This window comes from Rissa tridactyla, chromosome 9, assembly GCF_028500815.1.
Source record: "Rissa tridactyla isolate bRisTri1 chromosome 9, bRisTri1.patW.cur.20221130, whole genome shotgun sequence".
Classification (NCBI taxonomy): domain Eukaryota; kingdom Metazoa; phylum Chordata; class Aves; order Charadriiformes; family Laridae; genus Rissa; species Rissa tridactyla.
Window position 1 is genome coordinate 2,313,175 of NC_071474.1, and position 22,944 is coordinate 2,336,118.

The window sequence follows — 22,944 nt, forward strand, 5'->3', positions numbered from 1 at the left end:
AAAAAAACAGCGCGCCGGTAAATTTTATTTTCAAAAATTTTTAAGTGAAATTCAACTCACTTGTAGACTGTGCCTCCATTGCCATGACCGAGGATGTCTCGATACCGTATGTCTTGTTCATTCATCTCCACAAGAAAGAAAGAAAAACAAAAGAGATGTCATGCTGTGGATGGAAATGTCAAGGAAAAGCAACTCTAGGCCATAAACAACAAGCGGTCTGGGTCATTTCAAGTTCAGCTGCAAGAACGAGAAGATCAATACAACATTTGCTGTCCAATTTATAAAAGACGATACCAAGGGACAAAGTGATGGAAAGTTTAATGACAATTTGTTTGCCTGGGTCATTTCATTAAAGTTTGATAAAAGGTGTCAAAATGGAATGATATAATATAGCTCAAGAGGGTCAGGTCACAGATACTGATAGGAAAAGGGTCTCCAGAACAGCACATAACCAAAGCCAAAGTTGGAGGTGAATGGAAACAATCCAACAGAAAACTGTCATCTTAACTACGGCTAGAAAAGTTCATGATTTATTCTGGAATCAGCATAATTGATACTAATCGAGTGACAGTTCTGTCAGTAGAATTGCCTCATAGGGCTCAATTTATATACCTTTTAACTAAAGCAAATCTTTGGAAAAAATAAGTCTTGAATTGCTATCCAATAAAAATAATTTTCCTTGAAATACACAACTAATTATTTGCCTCAATCTTTCCGTTCACTAGGACTCCTCTCCAGGTATGACGATACCCTCAGATATTCACGCAGAAGCCTGACACGAGCATTGTACCTTGCAAATGCTGGAATTTGGAATCTTGCTGATATGGCTTTTCTAAAAAGCTTATTATATTGCTGAATGAGCAATTCAAATGTAAAAACTACAGTTCAACCTTCTCCTGGACAAATATAGTTATACTGATTTCCCAGCTAAACTACTAAAGACTTTTTTTGCAATGCACGTGTATACTTGAAAATAAATATTTTAATCAGAATAAATTCTAGGTTGTGTACGTTTTCTATTCCAACAAGATCTCCCCGTCGTCTGGTCACTGTAAGTAGTACATGATTGGGCAAATCCCATTTTTCAAAGCTATTTTGCTAGCAAACATTAACCCTTTTCTAGTAGCTATTTATGTTTTATAGGGTACCCAGTTAAACACTTTACGTGCGTTGGCATGGCTGCTTAAAGACTCTGCCATCTTTGTGTGTTAAAAGGCATCCTAAACTCCTAATGCCATGCCTGGCCTGCTATCGCTGATGGGATCAGAGATCACGTCAGCACATCTGAAAGAGCTTCAAATTAGCAACTTCAAGTACCACGAGCACCACAGCGTGAGCCACGCAGAGCTCGCCACAAGCCAACTATCTCTATTTATCCAACTTCTGAGACGGCTTTTAAAATTCAGTGGGGACAGGGGCCCTTCAGTTACTAAGTCCTGTTTAAGCATCCCCTTTCAGAGGATGACAGTGAAGGCACGAGGAACTTTGCCCCTGGCTTCAACTGGAACAAGTAAGTGACGGTAACAAGCTGAAAACCCCTTAGGAGTCAATAGTCAGCATGGCTTACAAACAGAAAACCGAATATTTGATTGATTCAAAATAATATGTTTTAAGGACAGAAATGATGAACTCCAAAATTTGTGTTCTTTCACTACCTGAATAAAAAGAAAGCTTGTTTCTCACAGGAAATACTACACATTTCTTCCAGTGAGGTTAAAATCTCTGAGTTCTGACAAAATTTTGGAGGAAAAAAAAAGTTTTCTTTTTTTTTTTATCCCTCAGAAAAGAGAAAAGAAATACCTCCAAGCACAAGTTGACTCTACACTAGTACCTATTTGTAGTTAAACCTGGGCCAGATATCTTAAGAGGGTATGAAATGGCCCCTTCAAGCATCAAGCTTTGTGATGAAAATGAGAATTTATTTATTTTATTACTGAAAGCTATCTCGCTTATTGCGTCAATCAGAAAATGCAAACAAAAAGAGGGAAAAAAGACACCTCATGAGGAACAATAATACGTGAATGGCTTTAATAATACGTGAAGAATCTATACTGGATCCCTTGCACTAAAAATAACGTGTCTCAGACTGCAGTACTCATTAATTTAAAGCATACGCTGTGTTCAAGCCCTTCTGCTCTTCTAAGCTGGAGAACTTTAATTCTCCAGTCTTTGAGGTAACAACAAACATCTCTTTCCCATATTCCCAGCAATGTTCTTCTAAACAAAACTCTTAAGAGAAATCAAATGAATCCACCAAGCCATGAGCATAAAAAGAAAAAAAGAATTTCTTTGCAGTTACGCAAATTATAAGCAAGAAATTGAGCAGAACCAGGGACATAAGGCGTATTCTCTTTTCTTTTGCTTTTTTGGCTCACTGGTAAAAGGAGGGTGTTTTCTTCACGCCGTTCCCTAAAAGCCAGTGACAGGAGCGGCTCCGTGGCGAGACGCTGCGCTGCTTGCGCCCGCCGCCAGCCCAGCTCCGTTTCTTCTCTCGGTGCACAAAGAGCACCCAGAAACCCAGGGCGAAAGAGGAAGACTGGGGTGGAGCAAGTATCTGCCAGCAACGGATAGAGAGATAAAGTGTGATTTACTGGCTCAAATAAAGATGCCAAAAACATGTGGTGATTTATTTATTTTACTGGGAAAAGTGGATTCTCAATCATAAAATGATAACATAATAACAATGAACCCGACAGTAAGGACTGGAATATTAAACCTGCAAAACCAAGTTTGATTGGATGCCGATATTAACAGAATTAATGAATAAGCCAAACAGACTTCAATTACGGATCAGCAAACAAAACGTCCCTTGCTTATACCTGCTGTTTTCGACAGAAATCAGTGTCTATCTCTTGTAAATCATTAAAAACCAAATGCTCAATTAATCCTTATTTTATATGTAGAGGCCTGACAGAGGCAGAGTCCTATAGCCATACCTTTGCTTTACGAATCGAAGCAATAATGGTTTCAGAAAGCAGTCACACTCTATGAGCAGACAATTGAAGAGATTTAGTAAATCCCACTTTATAGAGCAGAGACTAATCGGAAAACACAAGCCAGTCAAATGTTTCTTATGAACTGTTGACACTATATCAATGCTGAATCAATTGGTGGCATTTACTCTGAGTGACAGAAAAGAAATAAATATTTATATCACATCACCTATATCAATGAACCTAGGCAGAAAGCTATTTCTAACCTGTCAATATTTGATTATGTTGAAGAATCATGTCCCCTTCTTTTAATGATTAATATGAATTCCTTATTAAACCTAAATGGAAACTACTAGAGGAATATCATTATGAATGCCTGAAAGCATCAACCGCCAAAAAATAATAAAAAATAATAACCCAAGCCATATTTAAGTAATGATAAGTGTGACTTAATCCCCTAAAAGGGGGAAAAGTTAAAGTTACAACTAGAAACCTATTTCCAGTTACAGATCTGTGACCAAATTTTGCAGAACAGAATGCAGCGTAACAAAAAGCATCTTCTCTCGACAGAAAGCAGTGTAATTCCTGTCAGACTGGGGGGAATAAAAGGTAGTAATTAATGCTTATTTTGAATTTTCTCTCTTTTTTTTTTTTAATGGGTTTAAGCAACATTTTTTTAATATCTTAATAAGGATTTTGGTTTCTCTCTTTATAAAATTCTACTACACAGGAAAGACCTCTGTAGCAGTCTATTGCAGAGGACAAAATGCTCATTTCTGTTACTTAGAACAAATAAAGTGTCCCATACAGCTCACGGACTCAATCACAGAGAGACAGCTACTCACGCTCAGTAGTTCCAATTTAAAAAAAAAGTATTAGTAATATTGGAGTAATTGTCAGCTTCATTTTAAAAGTTCCGAAGCATACTGCTGGTACTTACACAGTTTTGAATTATCCAGAGAAACACATTGTTGAGCTACAATTTTGAAGCATTAACAAATCTACCTGGTAGGAATCTGTGAATATCAAACTAAGCCTGCACATAAGACACGCTGACAAGCTTAAAAATACATTTCCAAGCTGTATTCAAAGGATTCAGTGCCAAATAGGCAAGGCTGCAACACTGGGCTGTTCGACTCGCATTTGAGAGGGGCACTCGCATCTATTAGCCCGCAATGTTACAGGTGAGACTGAAGGACAAGCGCAAAGACCAGCCTTTATCTTCTTGACACGCTCAACTACAACTACTTGATTCATGAAATGCCAATGAGGCTTGGAGAGGTCATTGTGTGAAGGCACTGAATACGCATCTGAGATAATTAAGATTTCAGCCTTCGAAACATGGAGGGGAAGTGAACAGCAGTTAAGAAAATCAATAAGAGTCTTTTATTTGCAGTGACACAGATGTCTCAGTCAATAGAGCCTAATAGGCAAGCTTGATCGCAATGGACAGGTGCCTGCCTCCAAGGCTATCAAAGGGCTTTCACTATGACAAACATTAAAACATATTTATGCTGCTGCTGAAGAACCCGGGATTCTTCTAAGGTGGTTTAATTTAACGGTGTATATTTAATGTCATTACACTACTGCGAGCCTGCCCGTATGTTCAGCTCAAAACGGGTAAGAAATGAGTGCTCCGTTAGTCCAGGACATTCGCTCGGCCATCAACTGTTACATTAAACCTTTCGCTTCTGGGTGCCACAGTCTGAATGCCTGGAGCAGGAAGAGAAAGTAACAAGACAGCTTTCTACAACTTTGTTTTGGGTTTTTTTGTGTTTTAGGTTGTTGTTTTAGTGTTGTGAGGTTTTTTTTTTTGTTTTTGTTTTTGTTTTTTTTTTAAAGAAGCTCCAACATAAGGTGATTCCAAATAGTACAGAGCGGTTCCTTGCAAGAACCTGCTAAATATTTAAGTATCTACTGCTCTAAAAAATACGAAGGTCATTCTAACTGAGCAGTTGACTTAGTTATTCAAAATTGATTAACTTTCTTCCCTGAAATTGTGGCAGCAGCGCAACATGTGTGAGGTACTTCAATCTATTTGGAGCTAAATCTGATTAGCACATTTTGAGAAATGGGAAGCAAATTGCTATGCCAATCAAAGTAAATCAGGACACATAACTCATTCATATCATGAAGGTTTTCATGGTCCCTCCAGTTCTGTATTAAAAGAACACATTACAAGTAAATGAGCAGTAAGCATCTCTCCACCTATTTGTGGTATGCCAATCACTGCAGCATTAGGCAGTAACGAGACGTGCGTGTAGCCAAGACTCAATTCAGTGCACCTACCTGGCCATTTGCAAGTATTTTCTTCAGCTCTGCGGAAGATTTTTTTAAGCTGAAAAAACAAGAGGCAATTCTTTTTAATGACTGTGCCATTTCACTCGATAAAATGAAGTGAAACCATAAGAAACAAGCCAGCAGGTTAAGTTCATGGTTACATATTCTAAATAGATTTAACTTTAGCGATCCTGACCGATGTTCAGTATAGCTACTCCTCAAACTGCAGACAGCAGAAATGGAGAAGCAATGAACATTTAAGGAAACCAATGTATTTTTCACCTTTAGAAACCTACACCTAGGTATTTTTAGGTACCTGACTATACTACCCTTTGAGATACAACCTACCGTTTGTCAGTTCAAAGAAGAAAAAGGGAAGAAAAAAAAAAAAAGATACCCTCACAGACCAGTTGTTTCAAAAAAACAACAGGAAGATAAGGTTCACATCTAGTTGTCAGGTGCCTTATCTTGTTTTAAAAACCCCTTAAGGCGTTACCCCTCTATAATTTCTATAAACCTGCAGCAGAAGGGGGTGCTGTCAATGATGCCTCCCCACCTCAGCTGACGGCAGCTGGCAGCGTGGCGAGCAGGTGAGTACAACTCTTGATTTGGGCATCTTGGCACCATGTCTAAATTGAGGGGGGTGAGTCCATGTGCATCCATTCCACGTCAGCTTGCTGCTGCAGTCCCTGTGCTTTTTTCAGGACAATCTACTCCTGTATCAGTAGCCTTACACCGGGCAAAATGACACATATTATTTATTTCTAGTAAGAGAACTTCAACAAACCAGAACTATCAGCTTGGTGTGTTCCGTAGGTAAAACTATGAATGGCTCCAAACTACTTCCACCCACTCACAAAACACTGCTTCAGCTCCTTTGCTGACAAACTCTGCTCCTTGTACGTTCAACACAACAAACTGCCCGGGTAGAAGTACGTCTGCAAAACTTCATCTCAAAGCGACATTCTGCTCTTATTACTGAAGTTAAAAAAAAAAAAAGTACAAAATAATATATTCTTGAAAGGCATGTGCACGTGTCTTGATCACAGATCATTATTAACAGGAACAGTGAAAACACAGATTTCCTATTTGGTGGCTTTGTTCTTTAATAGGCCTCTTGTTCCCACGACTACTTTAAAGAAAAATTAAGTTTTCCAAGGAAACATAAGTTGATCTTGTCATCTTTCATGACTAACAATTTGTGAACATGAAACAAAGAGAGACTTTCAATTACTTCAAAAACAAAACTCATAGTGCAGAAGGTTTCGGAAAAGGAATGGCAATTAACCACCAAATAAGGTGACAAGAATCTTCTAGAAACCTCATTTTCAATGCACTTTAAGAACAAGCTCAAAGTGCAGGAAGTACTGAAAGCCAAAGCACAACAGCGACAGAAAGCAGCTTTTTTTAGTTCAGCGGTATGATAGATTGGGAGGAGGACTGCAGTTCATAGAGACATTCAGATTTATTTTCCTTAAAGAGGAACAGGACCTTCCCCGTTGCAATACGCAGCAAATCTTCCCAAGGGATGGGGGCAAACTTTGCCAGAGGAGGCTGACACAGGGTATCGGCTTTGCTTTTTTACCTCTACAATTAGCAAAGCCACTACAGGGAAAAATCAAAACTGGTTTTAGGGGTACCTGAATGGGGCTACCCACTGCATCACAACTCCAGCACTGCCGCCAGCCACGCGGGGTGGCATGCTCCTCGCCAACGGGTAACCGTGTCACACCAGTCCCAGCAGGCAGAGACAGGGGCTGGGGGACAGTCCCACCACCGCAGCACTTCGCGGCGTGTGCCAGAATGGGTACCGACGTTTCACCGACTGAATGCGCTTAACGCAGTAGGACTGTGGCTTTGATCATGGTTCGTCTCTCTCCATTATATTTTTTCCAAATGCTCTCGGAGAGAAAAGGGAGCAGCGTGCTGATGCACGGATAAATGTAATATTATATGCTTATTAGAATAATAGAATAATTTAGCTTGAAAGGGACGTCTAGAGATTTCTATTCCCACATTTCAAGTATGCTCTTATATGAAGAAGACAGCCAGACTTTTCTTTCTTCCCCTTAAGAATACACAAGGGTTTTGGTTTTTTTTGTGTCTGTTTGTTTTAACATAGTATAATGACTTCCTGTAACAGTTCATGTAATAAAAGAGAGTTTTAGGAAAAAAACAGAAAGAGTTCTCTTGCTTTTTAAGATCTTAATATGGGTTTTGAAATCAGGATTGGAATCTAAAAAGAAAGATAAAGGAGATGGACTCCAAAACTTTGCTGAAACTGCATGGAACGGCAGATTTTTTGAAAATCAGATTGTTCAGATTTTTCAAAAATGATACCCCACAATAATAAACCTATTGAACTGGATATCAAATTTTAAAATCAAAGATTCCTGGAATGAGATAAGCAACAAAGACCTGAACATACAGGTCTTGCCATAGACAGTGATTATTAGAGCAACTAAAACAAATCTGCTCACCCACAAACAGTATTGCAATGCGTTTAAAAGAACAAAGCCAGCTGAAACACCCAGCAAAGACTTATTTCTTTGGTCAGAAAGACACCAGCAGTAAGAGTCTAACCAGATCCATGGATCAAGGGAATTTAGTCTTCCCCACTTCACTCCCGCGTGCCCACTAGTCACATTGCAGAAGTTATTCAACATCAAGCTTATCGTTGGTAACTACCACACACAAGGTACCATTTTGTTTTAATAAAAGAAAACAAAACAAAACACACGCTCCCGTTCTGGACTCTTACCTATTGCTTGGAAGGGAATCCGAGACTGCCGAACTGCTATTATTAGCAGACCCCGCTCGCGTATTTACCTGCAGGCAGGGAAAGGATCTTTATCAGTCGTTTGTGTTCAGAGGACACTATTCTAATTAACCTGTAATTTGCCATGAATTTCTCATTTCACTATGAAGGTTAATTAGCTTGTTGCTAGGCATGCCGATGGTTGAGGTCTCGCCTGTATGTAGGTTAGCAGGCTATATAATTCACGGACTACAACATATTATCTTTACATCTTAAACACTTAGTTAAATAATACAGAAAAAGAGCTGATACGTCCAGCATTTATTCTCATTTTAAAAACTAAACAATCATTTAATATATTCGTAGCCTTCTGCATTTCAAAACGGGTACGATTACAGAAGCAACGAGCATACCTGAATGAATCAAACAACCTAAGAGAATTTCATTGCAGTGCCTTCCACACATAGATAAATTACCGAAATCAAATTAATATGGTGGGGGTTTTTAAACTCTTTGAAGTAGTAGCAGACATTAGTTGATAAAATGAATATTAAGATTTAGGAACCTTATTAACAGAGGTTAAAAACAAGAGGAAAGGCAATTCCATTTTTAATAAAACTATATATAAAGATATCACAGCCAACACCAGCAGATGAATCTTCTCCCACCCTCTCAAAAAAAAAAAAAAATTAAAAAAAATCCGCTTGTCAGAGCTCAAGAAAGTGCAGTTTTATTTGACATTTCAATAAGTGGAACACAGCATTACAAATCCATCTAACTTTACTGAAACAATTATTGAAATTCGTACCTTCAGGCCATGTATGTTCCGTTTCCCAGGAGGCTTGCAGGCTGAAACAGTAATTGACTAAATTGTAGAACACATCAGGGCCATTTACAAATTTGCTCAAAATGAATCTTTTAAAAAGAAATGAGGGTGACACCAAAATTAGCAGAGAGAAATGATTGAAAAGTGCCTCACAAGACCCAGAGTGGGAATTACGAACCAGGATTTTTAACTTGCAGGAGTGAGCATTTATAAATGCTAAGAGCTTTCTGACACCATGTAATATAAATTCTAATTTCTGCTTAAAACACATCAAAATCAAGAGAACTGTTGGCTTAAATTATCAGATTCTTTTTGTAATTCAAATTAAAATCAATATCTTATGTCACTATATTTTCACATGCTGTATTTTTTTCTGGCATTTAGCAGAAATATTTGCAAAATGTATTTTAAAGGAATCGACTGCCACGCATCATAAATTAGTCATATTGTCAAATGCAGACAGTTTGTTTTAAATGTGGAAAAAACACGTCGGGGCCAACAGCAGTGAGTCTCAAGAAACCAAATACTGGATAAATGCAATGCACAATGCCACATTTTAGACACGGACGTACAAACGTGGCATCTTATTATGACGTCTAGGTTTACAGAGGGACACGCTGCTTGAGGAGAAAGTATTTTCCTAAAGTCCCTCGAACTATATATCGCCTTGTTCTTCCATTCGGTGGATGTGCTTTTGTCAAACGTTAAAGCCACAAAGGCTTCTAGCTACATGTTCCAGACAGTTCCCATTTTAAAACTACGGTGCCCTACAAATTGTATGTTAAAGGGCCTGTCACTGTTGATTGATTGTCTGAGGAGGGATGAATTTGATTTTTCTCTGTCTCTGATGCACATGCATTTCACTTCCATTTTTGACAGCAGGAAACAGAACTATTTATTAATCAGAAGGACACAGATGATAGTTATTAAACACATCAGTGAGGGCCACACCATGTGCCCTTAAATAACATTAGAATGTGCATCTTAAAGAAGAAAAATATTATGATTCTGTGGGCATAAAAAACCTACCACAAACCAATAAACTATTCTACAATATATGAAAGCATATTATATTTTTTCAAATAGATTAAAATCAACATTTTGAACAAGATATTAAAGCAATACCATTTGTACTATATATATTTGAATGGTATAGTCACCTTGCGTTCCACAGATGGCACGTGTATAACATAGACAGGAGACATGTATGTCTCTTGTTTATGTACACACGTACCCAGAGGTTTATTTTCAGTATGAAAAAAGAACTCTAGCTCTTACTACCTAGACAGCAACAATGCATTTTTTAAAACAATAGACAAAATAACGTGTTTTTTTTTTCCCCTTAAAGACCTTTACACCATCACCAAATGAATATAGCACAGCCAAGGTAACACAGGATGGCACATGGACATTTACCACCAGCAGGCTTTACGGAAGACACGAGTTTTCGGAAGCGGACTGGAGACGGCAACTGGGAGGCTTCCTCAGAAGTAGGAGAGGCGGAAAGGGAAAAGGACTCAAAGGAAGATTGGGCCGGCAAAGAAAGCTCTTCAAAAGGGAGAGCCTTCAATTACAGGCAGAAAAGCTGCACGTTACCGACGGGGCTCTAAACTCCAATATGTAGAAAGACACGACCAAGAGGGCACGAAAGAAAAGCACTTGTGCTAACAAAATTTGGGATGTTCATTAGAGAGGCAGGACAAGACGACAGAAAAAAGAACGCAGGAAAGCACACTCTCTTTGCTATTGCAGAAGAGCAGCAGCAGAACTTAGAGGCAGTCTGGGTATGAAGGAAGTGCAGGGTAGCTTTAAAACTGTAACCTAAAAAGAAAAGATGTCTTAAGAAGGTGATTTGGAAAGATGAAACAGCATTTCAGCTCTGAAGCAATTTGGAGTAAGTGCTAAGACACCTATGAGGAAATAGGAGCAGACACACATGTAGTCGAGGCAATGGCGAAAATGGGGAGCTAACACACGGTAATTGTATCCTCAGCAGCATGGAGATGAGTTCTGAACCTGTACAGTCAAAGAAGATTATCCTTGGATGAAAAGCAAATAGAAAAAGGAAACAGCGGCAGGAGTAGGAATCTATTTGGCTCGTTCTTCAGGAACGACAAAAGGAGAATCTAGAAGGTGGTTAAGCCTGATTTGTAATGTCAAAACATCCCTTTAAACACTCAGGCGTGCCAGCTACTGAGCACCTCCTGTCACAACTTCCTTGAACTGTTTGCTTATGGGGAAATATATCTAATTGCCTGGCATTTCCAAGAAGGGTCCCCCACCTACTAGGATCACCCACTCCATCAGCTTCTCCAAGCCACAGGAAAGCCTAGCATTTTATTTCTTGCAAGTGGTGGTCCATGGTTTTAGACGGCAGCGTGTACGTCAGTAACTAAATGGCCTTCTACAGAAAGAGGTTCAGGAGAAAGGCTGAGCCCCTCACAAGAAGCAGAAGACGGCTTCCCTCCTCAGCTGTCCTCGTACGCCTCTCGGGAGGGCACACCTCGACTGCTGACTGCCCGGGAGTCCTGCAGCCCGAATACCTGGGAGTCCCCCGCTCTCAAGCGGATCCCACTAGCCTCTACCATAAACAACGCAATCTCTGTCTTCCCCTGGAACTCAAGTCTCTTTTCCGTAGGAGTGTACTAAACTACCAGGAATCTCAGCCTCCTTTAGAGACCTTATTAGCATGTGTTTGAGAAGGCTGTTGGTTAATTGCCCAATTCAAACTTCAGAGAGTTGTAAGTAATGGAAGTCTAGAATGTTTAATTGGGAAACTCATAGTATGATTATTTGTATAATATCAGTTAAGTGAGAAGAGTTTAATTTTTAATTATTTCAATTAATTTATTGCTGGGAGATTTACTTGGAGAATTTAAACCCTATCCGTTTCATCAATTAAGAATCAGAGATTCAAAGGCTGGATAGTGAGAGCGTCTGAATGAATCAGTGGAATTATGTAATGTATTAAGGCTTTTTTTTAACCGTTATTTGAGTTCAGAGAGAGCAGTGCATTCCCAAAAACCTAACTAGCTGCCTACGGATTTTTGTTCAGGATGTAGATGACCTATTTTTTAATTGCCTCAGCCCACATAATTGATTACAACTTTCCCTGTTCAGGAGAACTATTAAAGTACTTGCGATCATTTTGATACCACTGCTAAGTGCCCAAATCTCAAATAAAATGTGTCACGGATAGAGCCTCTGTGACAGACACGCTCCCGTTTTCAACATGAACAATGACAGTCCGATTCCCCAAGTCTGTTAGACTGATTAATGATATTAGAAGAGCTTAATAAAGCCCAATTTTCCTAAGTATCCAAAACTTCACTTATTCATCTGCTTTGGTTTGAATATATGCAGAACCATCACCAATGAGTTTTTTAAATGTACATAAATATGTACTAGGCAAACTGAATCTTGTTAATCTAATTTACTCAAGTAAATTAGCTATTTTATATGCAATAAATGTAGTTTTCTCTACACTCCCTACAATAATGAATTCTTCTATCCAAATTAAGAGGTAAACATCATGTTATGTGCATTTAAAACTCCCGAAAACGTAACTGTTGATGAAACAGTTTACTGATATCATCATTGTTGATTAGAATTTGTTAAGCATTACCTCTTGGATATATCTGTAGAGGCTCTATTAATTGTCCATTTACTTGCTGTTCCATTACAGTGGAGTAATACTGCAAAGAGATTAAAGAAAGAGATTACTCAGTAATGTATGAATAGTAGTAAGAACACTCATGGATTGTTTAATTCAATGTATTTTACTTTAAAAAAAAAAAAAAACAACCAAATGCCGTAGCACATATCAGCCTTTAGAATGCCTTCTTACCATTTGCAATGCTCACACACTAAAGTGGTGGGGAGGAACATAAGCGAGGGGCTGCGATGCCCAGCACGGTACTGACTCCAGCACAGGGAGCTGTTAGTGGCTCAGCAAAGCAAGTTCCAGGCCCACCTGAAACCTGTGAATGCTTCAGAAGACTGAGCAAATGAAACATTTGCAGCAAACACAGCAGTTGCCACACCTGGAGATGCCGAGAAAACCAGTCAAACGTGGCAACAAAGAAATGCTGTAGATCTAGTCAAAAAACTGTGCAATTAGGAAAACTCCAAGGGAGAAAAGAATCTGGAAACTACCCAAGAATTTGCAGCGATGAAGCACAGTAAGGGCAGTCGGGGCCACATCCCACATAAGCTGAGATGTGGTGCATTCCCTTAAGAGTACAAATTTAACGCACAGTAGGGTATGCAAAACAAGAAAACCACTGCAGACATACTGAGACCTTGGACCACGGCACTCGGACTCCCCAGGGACTGCCAGGAGTGATCTGGGCAGGGCAAGTTTAGTCATAAAGGAAGGCCAAGAACGGACAAAAAGGGATATAAAAGCATCTGAAAACATCCCAGACCCAGGAAGAGAGAAAATATTTCATGTGGTATAACGAAGCCTGAGAAGTGGCACAAGGATGAGGATGAAAAGTGGAATTAAATCAAGAAATAAACATTTGGATTTAATAAATTTAAATCTTCATTAGCCTTTCATAATTGACCCTCGCTCCTGAGGAGGGGTGAACACTCACCAGACAGGACATTTAACATTACAATGCTGGGGCAGGAGATAGACCCTGTAACCCACGCGTCTCTCATCACAACGTGTTAAATAATGAAAGCACATCACAAAGCATGTTTCTTTTACAACCGCCGAACATCTTTGAAGCAAACACGCTGGCTGTTGGCCAGATCTTCATGGCATAAATCAGTGTAGCTCCACTGACTTTCATGCTAATTCTCACCAGCCGAGTGTGGTCTAAGACTTCAGCATGTCACTGTTACCAGGGTTCTGTGATACTATTACTCAAACTGGCAAGAATGGATGTCAACAAGAAAAAAATTCTAAGTCTCCACGAAATCAAACGCACGTATGTCACTCACGCCAACGGTTTCCCATAACACAAGCATTTTTCACTTATGCAACTTAAAAAAGACATAAGTTTATTAACTACCTGATGTTACAAAACATTTTTCTTTCCTCTTACAACGGGATTAAACGTGTGAACTATAGTAACCAGATGTTAGAGGGACACCAAAGTTAATTTATGCACAGAAGTTTTTCAGTGCTCCTGTTTTTCGCACTCGTGTCAAGAAACAAGAAGAAATTCCCTTTTTGTGAAAAAACTACTTTGAAGAAAATTGCTGAGGGTTTAAGGATCTGTCCTGCCACACCACCTGTGTGTACTTCTAGTACAACGCCTGCTGCCAAAAGCATTTCCCTCATAGAAAACTCACCATAATATTTTTAAGGGCGGTACCTCATTCATATTAGCGTACAAACATGTAAATCCATGTCTTAACACGTGGCGCATGCTTTCGCTGTGCTTCTACAAAGCAAAGCTATTCAACACAAAATCCCACTTTTGAAATGATCGAGGGGTTTTTTGGGAGTCAGGACTATCCCATAGACTTATTTTGTATCGGGGGGTGATGAATAACACGCCGAATCCTCCACCACATCCCTTCATAAAAACGTGTCACCAGTACCTAATAGTTAGGGAGCTGTGAAAGAATCTCCTGCTCCACTGGGGGCCAAAATTGCTCAAGAAAAACAAACTTCATTATCATTTCACTAGAGGCACTCTATGACCTGAAGACGCATATATATATATGCACAGTATAAACATCTAGTACATACTCTCTAGAATAATAAACTAACCCAAACATACATGAGACTGTTTCCTACCAAAAAAAAAAAAAAATAAAATAGGGGGAGAGAGCGAGAGAAGAAAACCTGGCCCTCTCCATTACTCAAACAGTGATGACAAGTAAATGAAATATCAATCATGTAAGCTGTCAACCTTTTGGGACGGCAATAACTGTTAACAAGTAGTCTGGAAAAATTGTCTGAAAATGACTTGTCCTCCACACACGAGCATTTGAGGTTTCCATGGAAAATTAAGATGCCAGTGGCTATTTGGAACATTGTTCAGGTATTCTTTTTAATGGAAAATTTGCCAGTTATTGATCCAGAGCATGTACCCCTTGCTTTCAGAAAGCTGCAAGCAACTTTCCAATCAGTGGCTGTCAAAAAAATTACTGCCTTTTTATACTGATACGAGACAACAGCTGAAGTGCAACTCCACTGCTGCTCAATGTCTGTCTTTAATTAACTGCAATGCACAACAGAAAAATAATTTTATTTACTATTCCACAATATTTGCATTGGCATAATGCAAAGTATTTCTGCATGTTCTAATATAATTCCAGAACTGCCCGAAATAACTTATTGGCAAGTTCAGAAACCAAAGAACCTAAAGATAAGAGGTCATGCATGATTCAGAACATCTTCCCCAATTATAGTGTAATACCTGCATGGAAGAGATCTGTATTCTCAGGGAATTATTTTTTTGTTGTTGTTGTTCTTAAACTGAAAGAAACCCCTCCACTTTGGTTTTGGAGAGTTGGAGAATACCAGCAGAACCGGAGACAAACTGCACCATCTCAAAATTCCTAGAAACAGGAGCTATTTAATCCCCCAAATATTTGTTGGAGGCCTCATAATACTCAAAAATGAGTATTTTTCTTCCCTGGTATATTCTTCAAGATTGCAGTAGATTCATTCCTTTACTTGTAGGCTAAGAACATCTGTTTTCTTATAAACATATCCCAAAATGACACCTATAGGATGTTAGAAAGTTAAATCATCGGTGCAACACAAATAGAAGACTAGTTTAAAACCGAAGGGAAAATTTTCAGAGAAGAAAAGCTGCTGAAGCAGAAAGAAGTCATTTACAGACATCCCATAATTTTTAAGGGAAAGCAGAGAGTTGAGCAATCATAACTCTAATGTACTGAAACTTTAACAGTAAGCTTGGAAGCATAGCAAAAAGATGACCTTACAAAGGCATGATTAATCTTAAGACTGTGCCAGGAAAATTCAAGTTTTCTAGTTTAACAGCAAAAATGGCAGACATTTTGTAAGGAAAATGGAGAAACACGAGGAATTCTAGTGGGGAAGCATCACCAGTGATCTAGGTATGTAAAATAAAACAAAAAAACTCCACCAAACAAGCACAAAATCCCCTTGACTGCAGCCAGATTTTTCTTCCTTTCTTTCACACAACTGTCTTATGGTCTTCAATATCAAACTGGTAATAGAATGGTTTCACCACGTAAGAAAACTGCACGAGAGGGGCTTATTTAATAAATCCCTTGAGTTTCAGAGAGATCAATCACCAGCATCTGGAACCAGCACTTCTTTCACCCCAGGACTAAGTCGTAGGCAATGACTAAGGTCTCTGACCCAGGATCTGCTAACAGACGACCCCGTGATGAGCATCCACCCCAGCCTTCCCAAGGGAAGGGCGCCGGGGTGCAGGAGTAGTACAGTCTCTGCAGATATCAAAAGGATCAGAATTTCACTGAAGAAACCTTCCCGGAGCCTAGAAAACATGAGCCGCCTTGAAAGGAAACATGGAGAATTTGACGTGTTAAGTTGACAACACCGAAACTACATCGTTTTGCCGAACGCTAGAGAATACGTGCCCAAGAGCGATCCATTAAGCAGAAACCAAGGCAAGATGTAGGTGATCCAAGCGCGTCCCTGCTCTGCGTCCTCTGCTAACAGGGAACAGATGAGGAGGACTAAACTCAACCAAGCCATTAAGTCCCACCAAAAGCACCTACGACTAGTACTACACAGGGCTTATTTCTGATAAGTTCCCAGTTAAGACCATTAGCATAGCGAGAAGCGCACTTTATAAGAAACCAGCATTCCATCTGGCTTAGAGAGAAAATACCCATTCGTTATTTTCTTGCTTATCAATTTCATTTGAAAGGAAATGTTAAATGATTTTTTTTTCACTTACATCTGCAACATGAAAGATACACTGAAGCCATATTCAAATTACTTTGTTTCAATAAGCAATGCATACTTTATTTCTCTAGACCGATTTCACATTTACAGGTATCCAGACAGAGATTTCACACACATCTATGTATATAAAGGCACACACAGACACACATACATCTCATATTAAAAAACAGAAGATACGTCTTTAAATCCTCTATGAATATTGAGCCTGCAGCTACAATGAAACTCTTCTGTTCGGAGGGGTGAAACAGTCTCCAGATGAAAGTAGATTTTGAAAAATTTTTAGAGCCCAGGGGTTCATTTTTAATGAGCCGTTACTTTAAGTACTGCATAAAAAATACAAGAAATTGATAGTCCATTTAGCCTACACTATACCTAATGCAAAAGTCATTAAGATGCATTATTCTTAATGTTTATAATATGATCAGTAAGTGTACAAGTCTTTTTTTTTAAAAATGTCAAGTATGTCCATATATCTCATGTCACATGGTTTTTAAACACCTACACTTAATCCAGGAATATTGCACTGTGAACTTAATACAGGAATATCGTATGGTGAACACTGCAGTTTATGTTAACACTTTGATACAAGTAAAAATACACAAACGGAAACTGATAAACACAGAAAATATCAGCATTTATTATACTGTACCTACATAGGATAGCATGGCTTTCATTTCTTCATCACTTCTAACAGTAATCCGATCACCATCCTCATCTTCATCTAACAAAGAAACGTATTACATTCATGAACAATGGAAGAAGGATATTTATAATTTTAATATGTCAGGTTTTTACAAGCAAATAAAAATACGAAGAATGTATTAAGCCAACTACACAGAGGTAACCAGGTACTCTGAAATAATAATGTATAATGACTCCAAACCTTAATTAACAAAGACCACAATTACATCTAAAAAGGGGGCACAAAGTGCTCAAAACTTTGCTCTCAACAGTTCTTTTACTGCCAGAGCCTCTCCAGAAGCTGAGCGCCTCACACATGCTATAACAACCCCCACCGAAACCCATCAACGTATTCTTTTGACACCGTGAGCAAAGTAAAGTTTTGAATGTGCTTCGATCCTCCCAGATGGAGTTAAGTTTTGGCAGTTTCTTTCATCACAATTACTAGAAACATTAAAATAAATAAATAAATAAGTAAATAAATTGTTTTCCTCCCACTAAAAAAAACTTCTGGTCTTGCTGTCAACCCTATCTCAACTCACCTGCCCTATGTCAAGTTCCTCGCACCCCTCTGCCCCCATCCCTGGGACAAATGCACGGGCATCTCGGCTCCTTCATGCCATCACAATGCTGGCTTAAAAACAGTAACTTACAAGCGGACACAAATCCACAATACTTATACAGAGAGATTTAGACAAAGGCAGAAGTTGGTGAACGAGCAAATGCAGTCTGTGTCTTTGTTCCCAGTGCAACTGCGGCTGAAGAGGTGGCAGGAGGCACGAGCAGCGTGACCGGGTGACCGCGGTTTTGTGGTGACGGCTCAGGGACAGCCACACACACATGGACAAGGCACTTCTGACCTAAGGAAAGAAGCTGCTGTAGAAAGAGAACCAGAGGAAAGGGAGCAGGATTCAGAAGGCTCCAGCAGAGCAAGGCATTCAGAAAGAATTAAGATGAAGATCTAAAGGAGGAATAGACTTTCCAAAGACATATGGCGGGATTCGGCAGGTGCGGGTTTACCAGGGGGCTCAATCCCCGCCATTAGCACCAGCTGGTGCAACAACACGCTCGTGTCACACACCGCAGTCACTGAGGCTCCCCGTGCCGTTCCTCCACTCCCACCGGAGCGGTGCCCACCCCTCCTCTCCTGCCCCGGCCCTCCTGAAAAGCTCCCGCACTGTCCCCCCTGGGAGAGCTGCACCGAGGGACGGAACAGAGCCCTCCCCTCCAAATCAGTTACCAAATGTTAATTTCTTTTTATTGCTCTAGCTTTGGGAGAGAAGGGAGGGGTTAATGATCTGTCTCCATTTTTTGCCTGATGCAATATAAACATCTTCCTTGGATATTTACTAAAAAAAAAAAAAACCCACCACAAAACACAACAAAAAACCAAACCCAAAGCAGCACACTGGTGTATAGCCCAGTTCCACATTTGTTTTTTTTCCCTTTGGACAGGGAGCACTTTGAAAGTAAAACAGCAACAAAACATCCAATTGATACCAAAGAAGGGCTGCCAAATTCACACGCCTTTTTGGCCAGAAAACATCTATTGTGGGGAATCTCAAACACATGGGCTCCTGTGAGTCAGGATATTTAAAAGGCCTGAGACACCCACCTCTTCCTGGAAGCTGATGGGGCTCAGTGTGTCAGGACACGTCCACACACACGAGGACAGACAGACCAGAAGAATTCTGCCCGTGCTCCAAGCCACCAGCCAGCCGGTCAGAAAGCCGCACGGTTACAAAGGAAAAGCACTCTGCCCAAGCTGACGCGCACCGGAAAACTCAAGGAGCAACACAGACACCGCATTTCAAACACCTACGAAATACCAAAGGGTGAGGACCTGGAGATGAGCAAGGGCATTTACACGGCTTCAGGACCGGAGCAGGTTGGCTCCTGACCAGCTCAGGATGCGAGCAGAGGGTGAGGCAGTGTGTCTGCCTGTCCCCATCTCTGTAGACGTGCTCCGATACATGGGCTCAATCACAACTCAACACATCCATATTAAAAAGTGCCATTACATCCCTGGGTGAAAACTTGCTCTTGCCCCCATTTTTGCAGAGAATCTGGGAACAGATCCGAGTCAACAAATCAAAATTACCCCAAAAAAAGACTTTGTTCATTTTGCCTCTGAAAAACTAGCAGGTAATTTTGAGGCTGTAATGAAAAAACAATGCAGAAGAGAGAGCAAAACAACAAGAGACAAATAAGAATAAAAAAAAAAAAAGAGGTAACAAACCCGTTAGAATTACACTTCAAAAATGTACTGGAAGAGAGCTATGGGACGCTGGAAATGCGGACGCTGGAAGAAGAACTAGATAGCACAGTGATGTCCTACAGAGCTTTGTCTCATGGAAATTTAACTGGTGAATTGCCAGATTGCTAAAACCACTTGCTAGGGTTACCAGCCTGCAGCAAGTCATGAATGATGAAAAGATTAAGAAGAGTTAGTGAGTTGAAACTGAATGCTTCCTTGCCTGGAAACATTTTAGGCAGAAAGGAGGAGACGTAAAACTACTACCTGGCTGAAACCCAAGCCCCAGTCACAGCGTGCAACAGAGTAAGAAAGGCTGAAGAAGCAGCTGTTGGAATAGCGAACACAAGGAAGACCATGCATCAACAAGAAGGGATCGGAGTGAAATGCAGAAGAGGGGAAACATACAACAGAGAGAGATAAATACATGGAGACAAAAGCTGTTAAACAAGCTTGGCCCGAGGGAACAAACTCAGCTGGGACCACCAAAAAATGGGGAGGGAAAAAAAAAAAAAAGCAAGCTGGAAAACTCTTAGAGCCCACTTGCAGAATGTTTATTAAAAAAAATAAATTAAAAATCACATATTATTCATTTTAAATTATTATTAAGAAATTAACTCTGTAGTTCTCAGAACTGCAAAATTCCTGATGGTGGTACAAAGAGAATAAATTAAAAATATGTTGATGAAAAGAAAGAAAATATTACCTGGCATTAAAAAAAGGCAAATCTAAAATAGCCAGTCAATGCCTGTAAAGAGCAAAAACAGCAAAAAAAAATAACATTTCTCATTTCTATGCAGAGATCCTTTGCCATCCTACCATGACATTTTAGTGGGCACAGCCCAAAAACCAGCTAGATATGACACATGGGTTCAGAAAGATTTTCAGGCTTCTCTACTTGCCTAGAGCACAGCAATACGATTTTCCAGCACATTAGGGAAGCAAAAGTAGAACCAAAAAATCCTACGTACTGGCTGGATTTTGCTAATGTCACTTAAAATGGAGTAAGAAATCCTCGCAAGATACCAAATAGAGTGCAGCAGATGGTAAACAAATATTATGAAGCAATCTTCCCAAAATCTGCAGTGTGTCACAAATATACAAAATGGCAGAGTTTGGATAAAAGGATCATAACAGGCCATATGCTGTTAGTGATTTTATTTGTAGCGATGTGTAATACAATGGTGAAATCCACATAAAGGTCCAAGAGTAGGAGAAGTGCAGCCCCAGGTAGGAGTCGCAATGGATGGTACACTGTAGATAACAATAACTAAACAAACGGTGGAGGAGCCGGCGCTGGATGGCAATTATCCACATCTGAAGAGCAATGAAGCAGGTGAGAACGAAGCTTAAGCCAGTAAAATCTAGGCACTTGATACGGAAAGAGTAACCAGAAAAATCACGCATCAATATACATAACATATTTTAGATGCCAGTTAAATGGCAGGGGAAATGGTTTTGTGCAGATGCAAATGACAGACTAGAGACACGAACTGAAAGCACAGAAGCAGATGTTAGAAGACACAACGAAATAAGTATTTCCAGGAAAGTTCTACACATGGTACCATTAATATGGGCTACTGCCCTGATTGCAGCGACTGCTACTGGTGCATGAAGTTCAAACAAAGCTAATGTGTGATGTGGGAGGTATGCAAAAAAAATATTAACAAATCATAAAAAAAAAAAAAGGCAAGGTCTGGAGCCTTGGTCTCTCTTTAAAAGTCTTGTTTTAAAAAGCAGGGCAGGAGAAATGTCGAGGCTACAGAGAAGTAACACTTACAATCTCCATTCATAGGTTTCTGGCGTTTTAGGAGAGAAAAACACGAACATATAAAAAGAAAAGTAGAAAGCTCTAAATAGTACTTGGAAGACCATAAAACAATGCTTCCTTTGATTATCTAGATGCAGAATTATCCATAAACCTATGAAAGGGGGAGAAATGCTAATAGGAATACAAGGCCCTGTCTTCTTGTGTCTGCTCTCTCACCTTCAAGCATCGCTACCTTACTCATATTGAGCACATCTACCCCCCTCCAGCTCCTTCTTGCTATTTAATCACTATCAAAGAAAAAACACAGAGATATGCAGAATAAAAAAATATTAATAATATAATAAAAGAATCCTCCTGCACTTGGAAGAAAACTCTAGCATGGCATCCTATTCCCTAAGACACAGATGTTTGACTCCCCTTTGCTCTCCAGATAAGACAATCCCCCAGGAATCCCTCCAAAAATAAAAATAAACAGGGTTCAAAGAATAGAGCTGAAATAGATGTTAGCAGATACAGGCCTAAACCTGCACTAACAATCACTGAGAGCTTTCCTAACTCAGCAAAAGCATAACCGAAGCACCTTCATGAGCTCTAAGTGCCGTTACGCACAACCCCAACGTCCCGTTTGCTCAGATCCTACACAGAAACTATATTCCCCGGCTTCTCAACCCGACCCACGTGGCCTTTTAGAATTTATTACTACTGGCCAAGTCTAACGGGGTGGCACTTTCCTGCAGCCCTCATACCTCCTCCAGGAGCTGCAGCTGAATAACTATTGACACCTCCCGCTCTCGCACAGGGGACAGAAGACGGTGTATTTAGCTTGAGCCCAGCAGAAGGAAAAAAGGAAAACTAAAAACACCGCAGCCCTTCTCGCAAATAACAGACATTTTGTTCCAGTGAAAGGAAACACTAACTTCTAATGCTGCTATATTTGGTACAAAATCTGTACCTTGTACCATATTTCTGTAAAAGCTGCTGCTCTTTTGGTTTCTTCCAATGGGGGATTAAAATTTTAAACTTAGACCTACAGGTACTTTATACTTTTCATTTAATTCGAGCAATACAATTGCAGTAAGGAGTAAGAGCATGGTAAGGTCATGCTGGTAATTAAAGCTATATTGTAGAAATATGCTCATTCAAGATGTGATTAAATAATAAAATATTGCTTAGTTCAGTATCATCATTAAACTTGCATTAATGCATAAATATTTAACTGTAACATATAACGAATGTAAACACTATTTATTTAAAAAATGTCAGCCCTATAATATGACAAAGGAGACGGTTTATACAAGTCATACTTACACTCAAATGCTGTTGTCGTTGCATCTGGCAAAACTTGACCGATGACATCCTAAAACGTAAAGAAGAATTAGCCATATATCAAATGGGAAATGCCTGAGATGATCTACAGTAAATCATCTTAATCACTCCCCAGCTGCAGGCTGAAGACTTAAAGACCTGCTACTCACCACTGCCCCAAAATTACAAACTTTTCAGCACACAACACAAATCAGTACAAATCATGGTGCTCTTCTCCCTCCTCTCCA

The 22,944-nt window shown here is 39.7% G+C and overlaps 1 protein-coding gene across 7 annotated transcripts in view; it reads right to left on the bottom strand.

Annotated features, from left to right (window-relative positions):
- The window catches only part of MAP2K5 (mitogen-activated protein kinase kinase 5), a 141,443-nt gene that overhangs the window by 110,554 nt on the left and 7,945 nt on the right, over nucleotides 1–22,944 (bottom strand). For 6 of the 7 annotated variants that reach the window (XM_054213674.1, XM_054213670.1, XM_054213672.1 and 3 more), the window contains exons 2-8: nucleotides 22,700–22,748; nucleotides 17,339–17,406; nucleotides 12,423–12,492; nucleotides 8,780–8,820; nucleotides 7,975–8,042; nucleotides 5,223–5,271; nucleotides 61–125 (exon numbers count right to left, since the gene is read on the bottom strand). In XM_054213674.1, the coding sequence (XP_054069649.1) occupies nucleotides 61–125; nucleotides 5,223–5,271; nucleotides 7,975–8,042; nucleotides 8,780–8,820; nucleotides 12,423–12,492; nucleotides 17,339–17,406; nucleotides 22,700–22,748 (410 nt within the window). The remainder of the gene's footprint in view (nucleotides 1–60; nucleotides 126–5,222; nucleotides 5,272–7,974; nucleotides 8,043–8,779; nucleotides 8,821–12,422; nucleotides 12,493–17,338; nucleotides 17,407–22,699; nucleotides 22,749–22,944) is intronic. The other variant, XM_054213675.1, reaches the window with a different exon arrangement.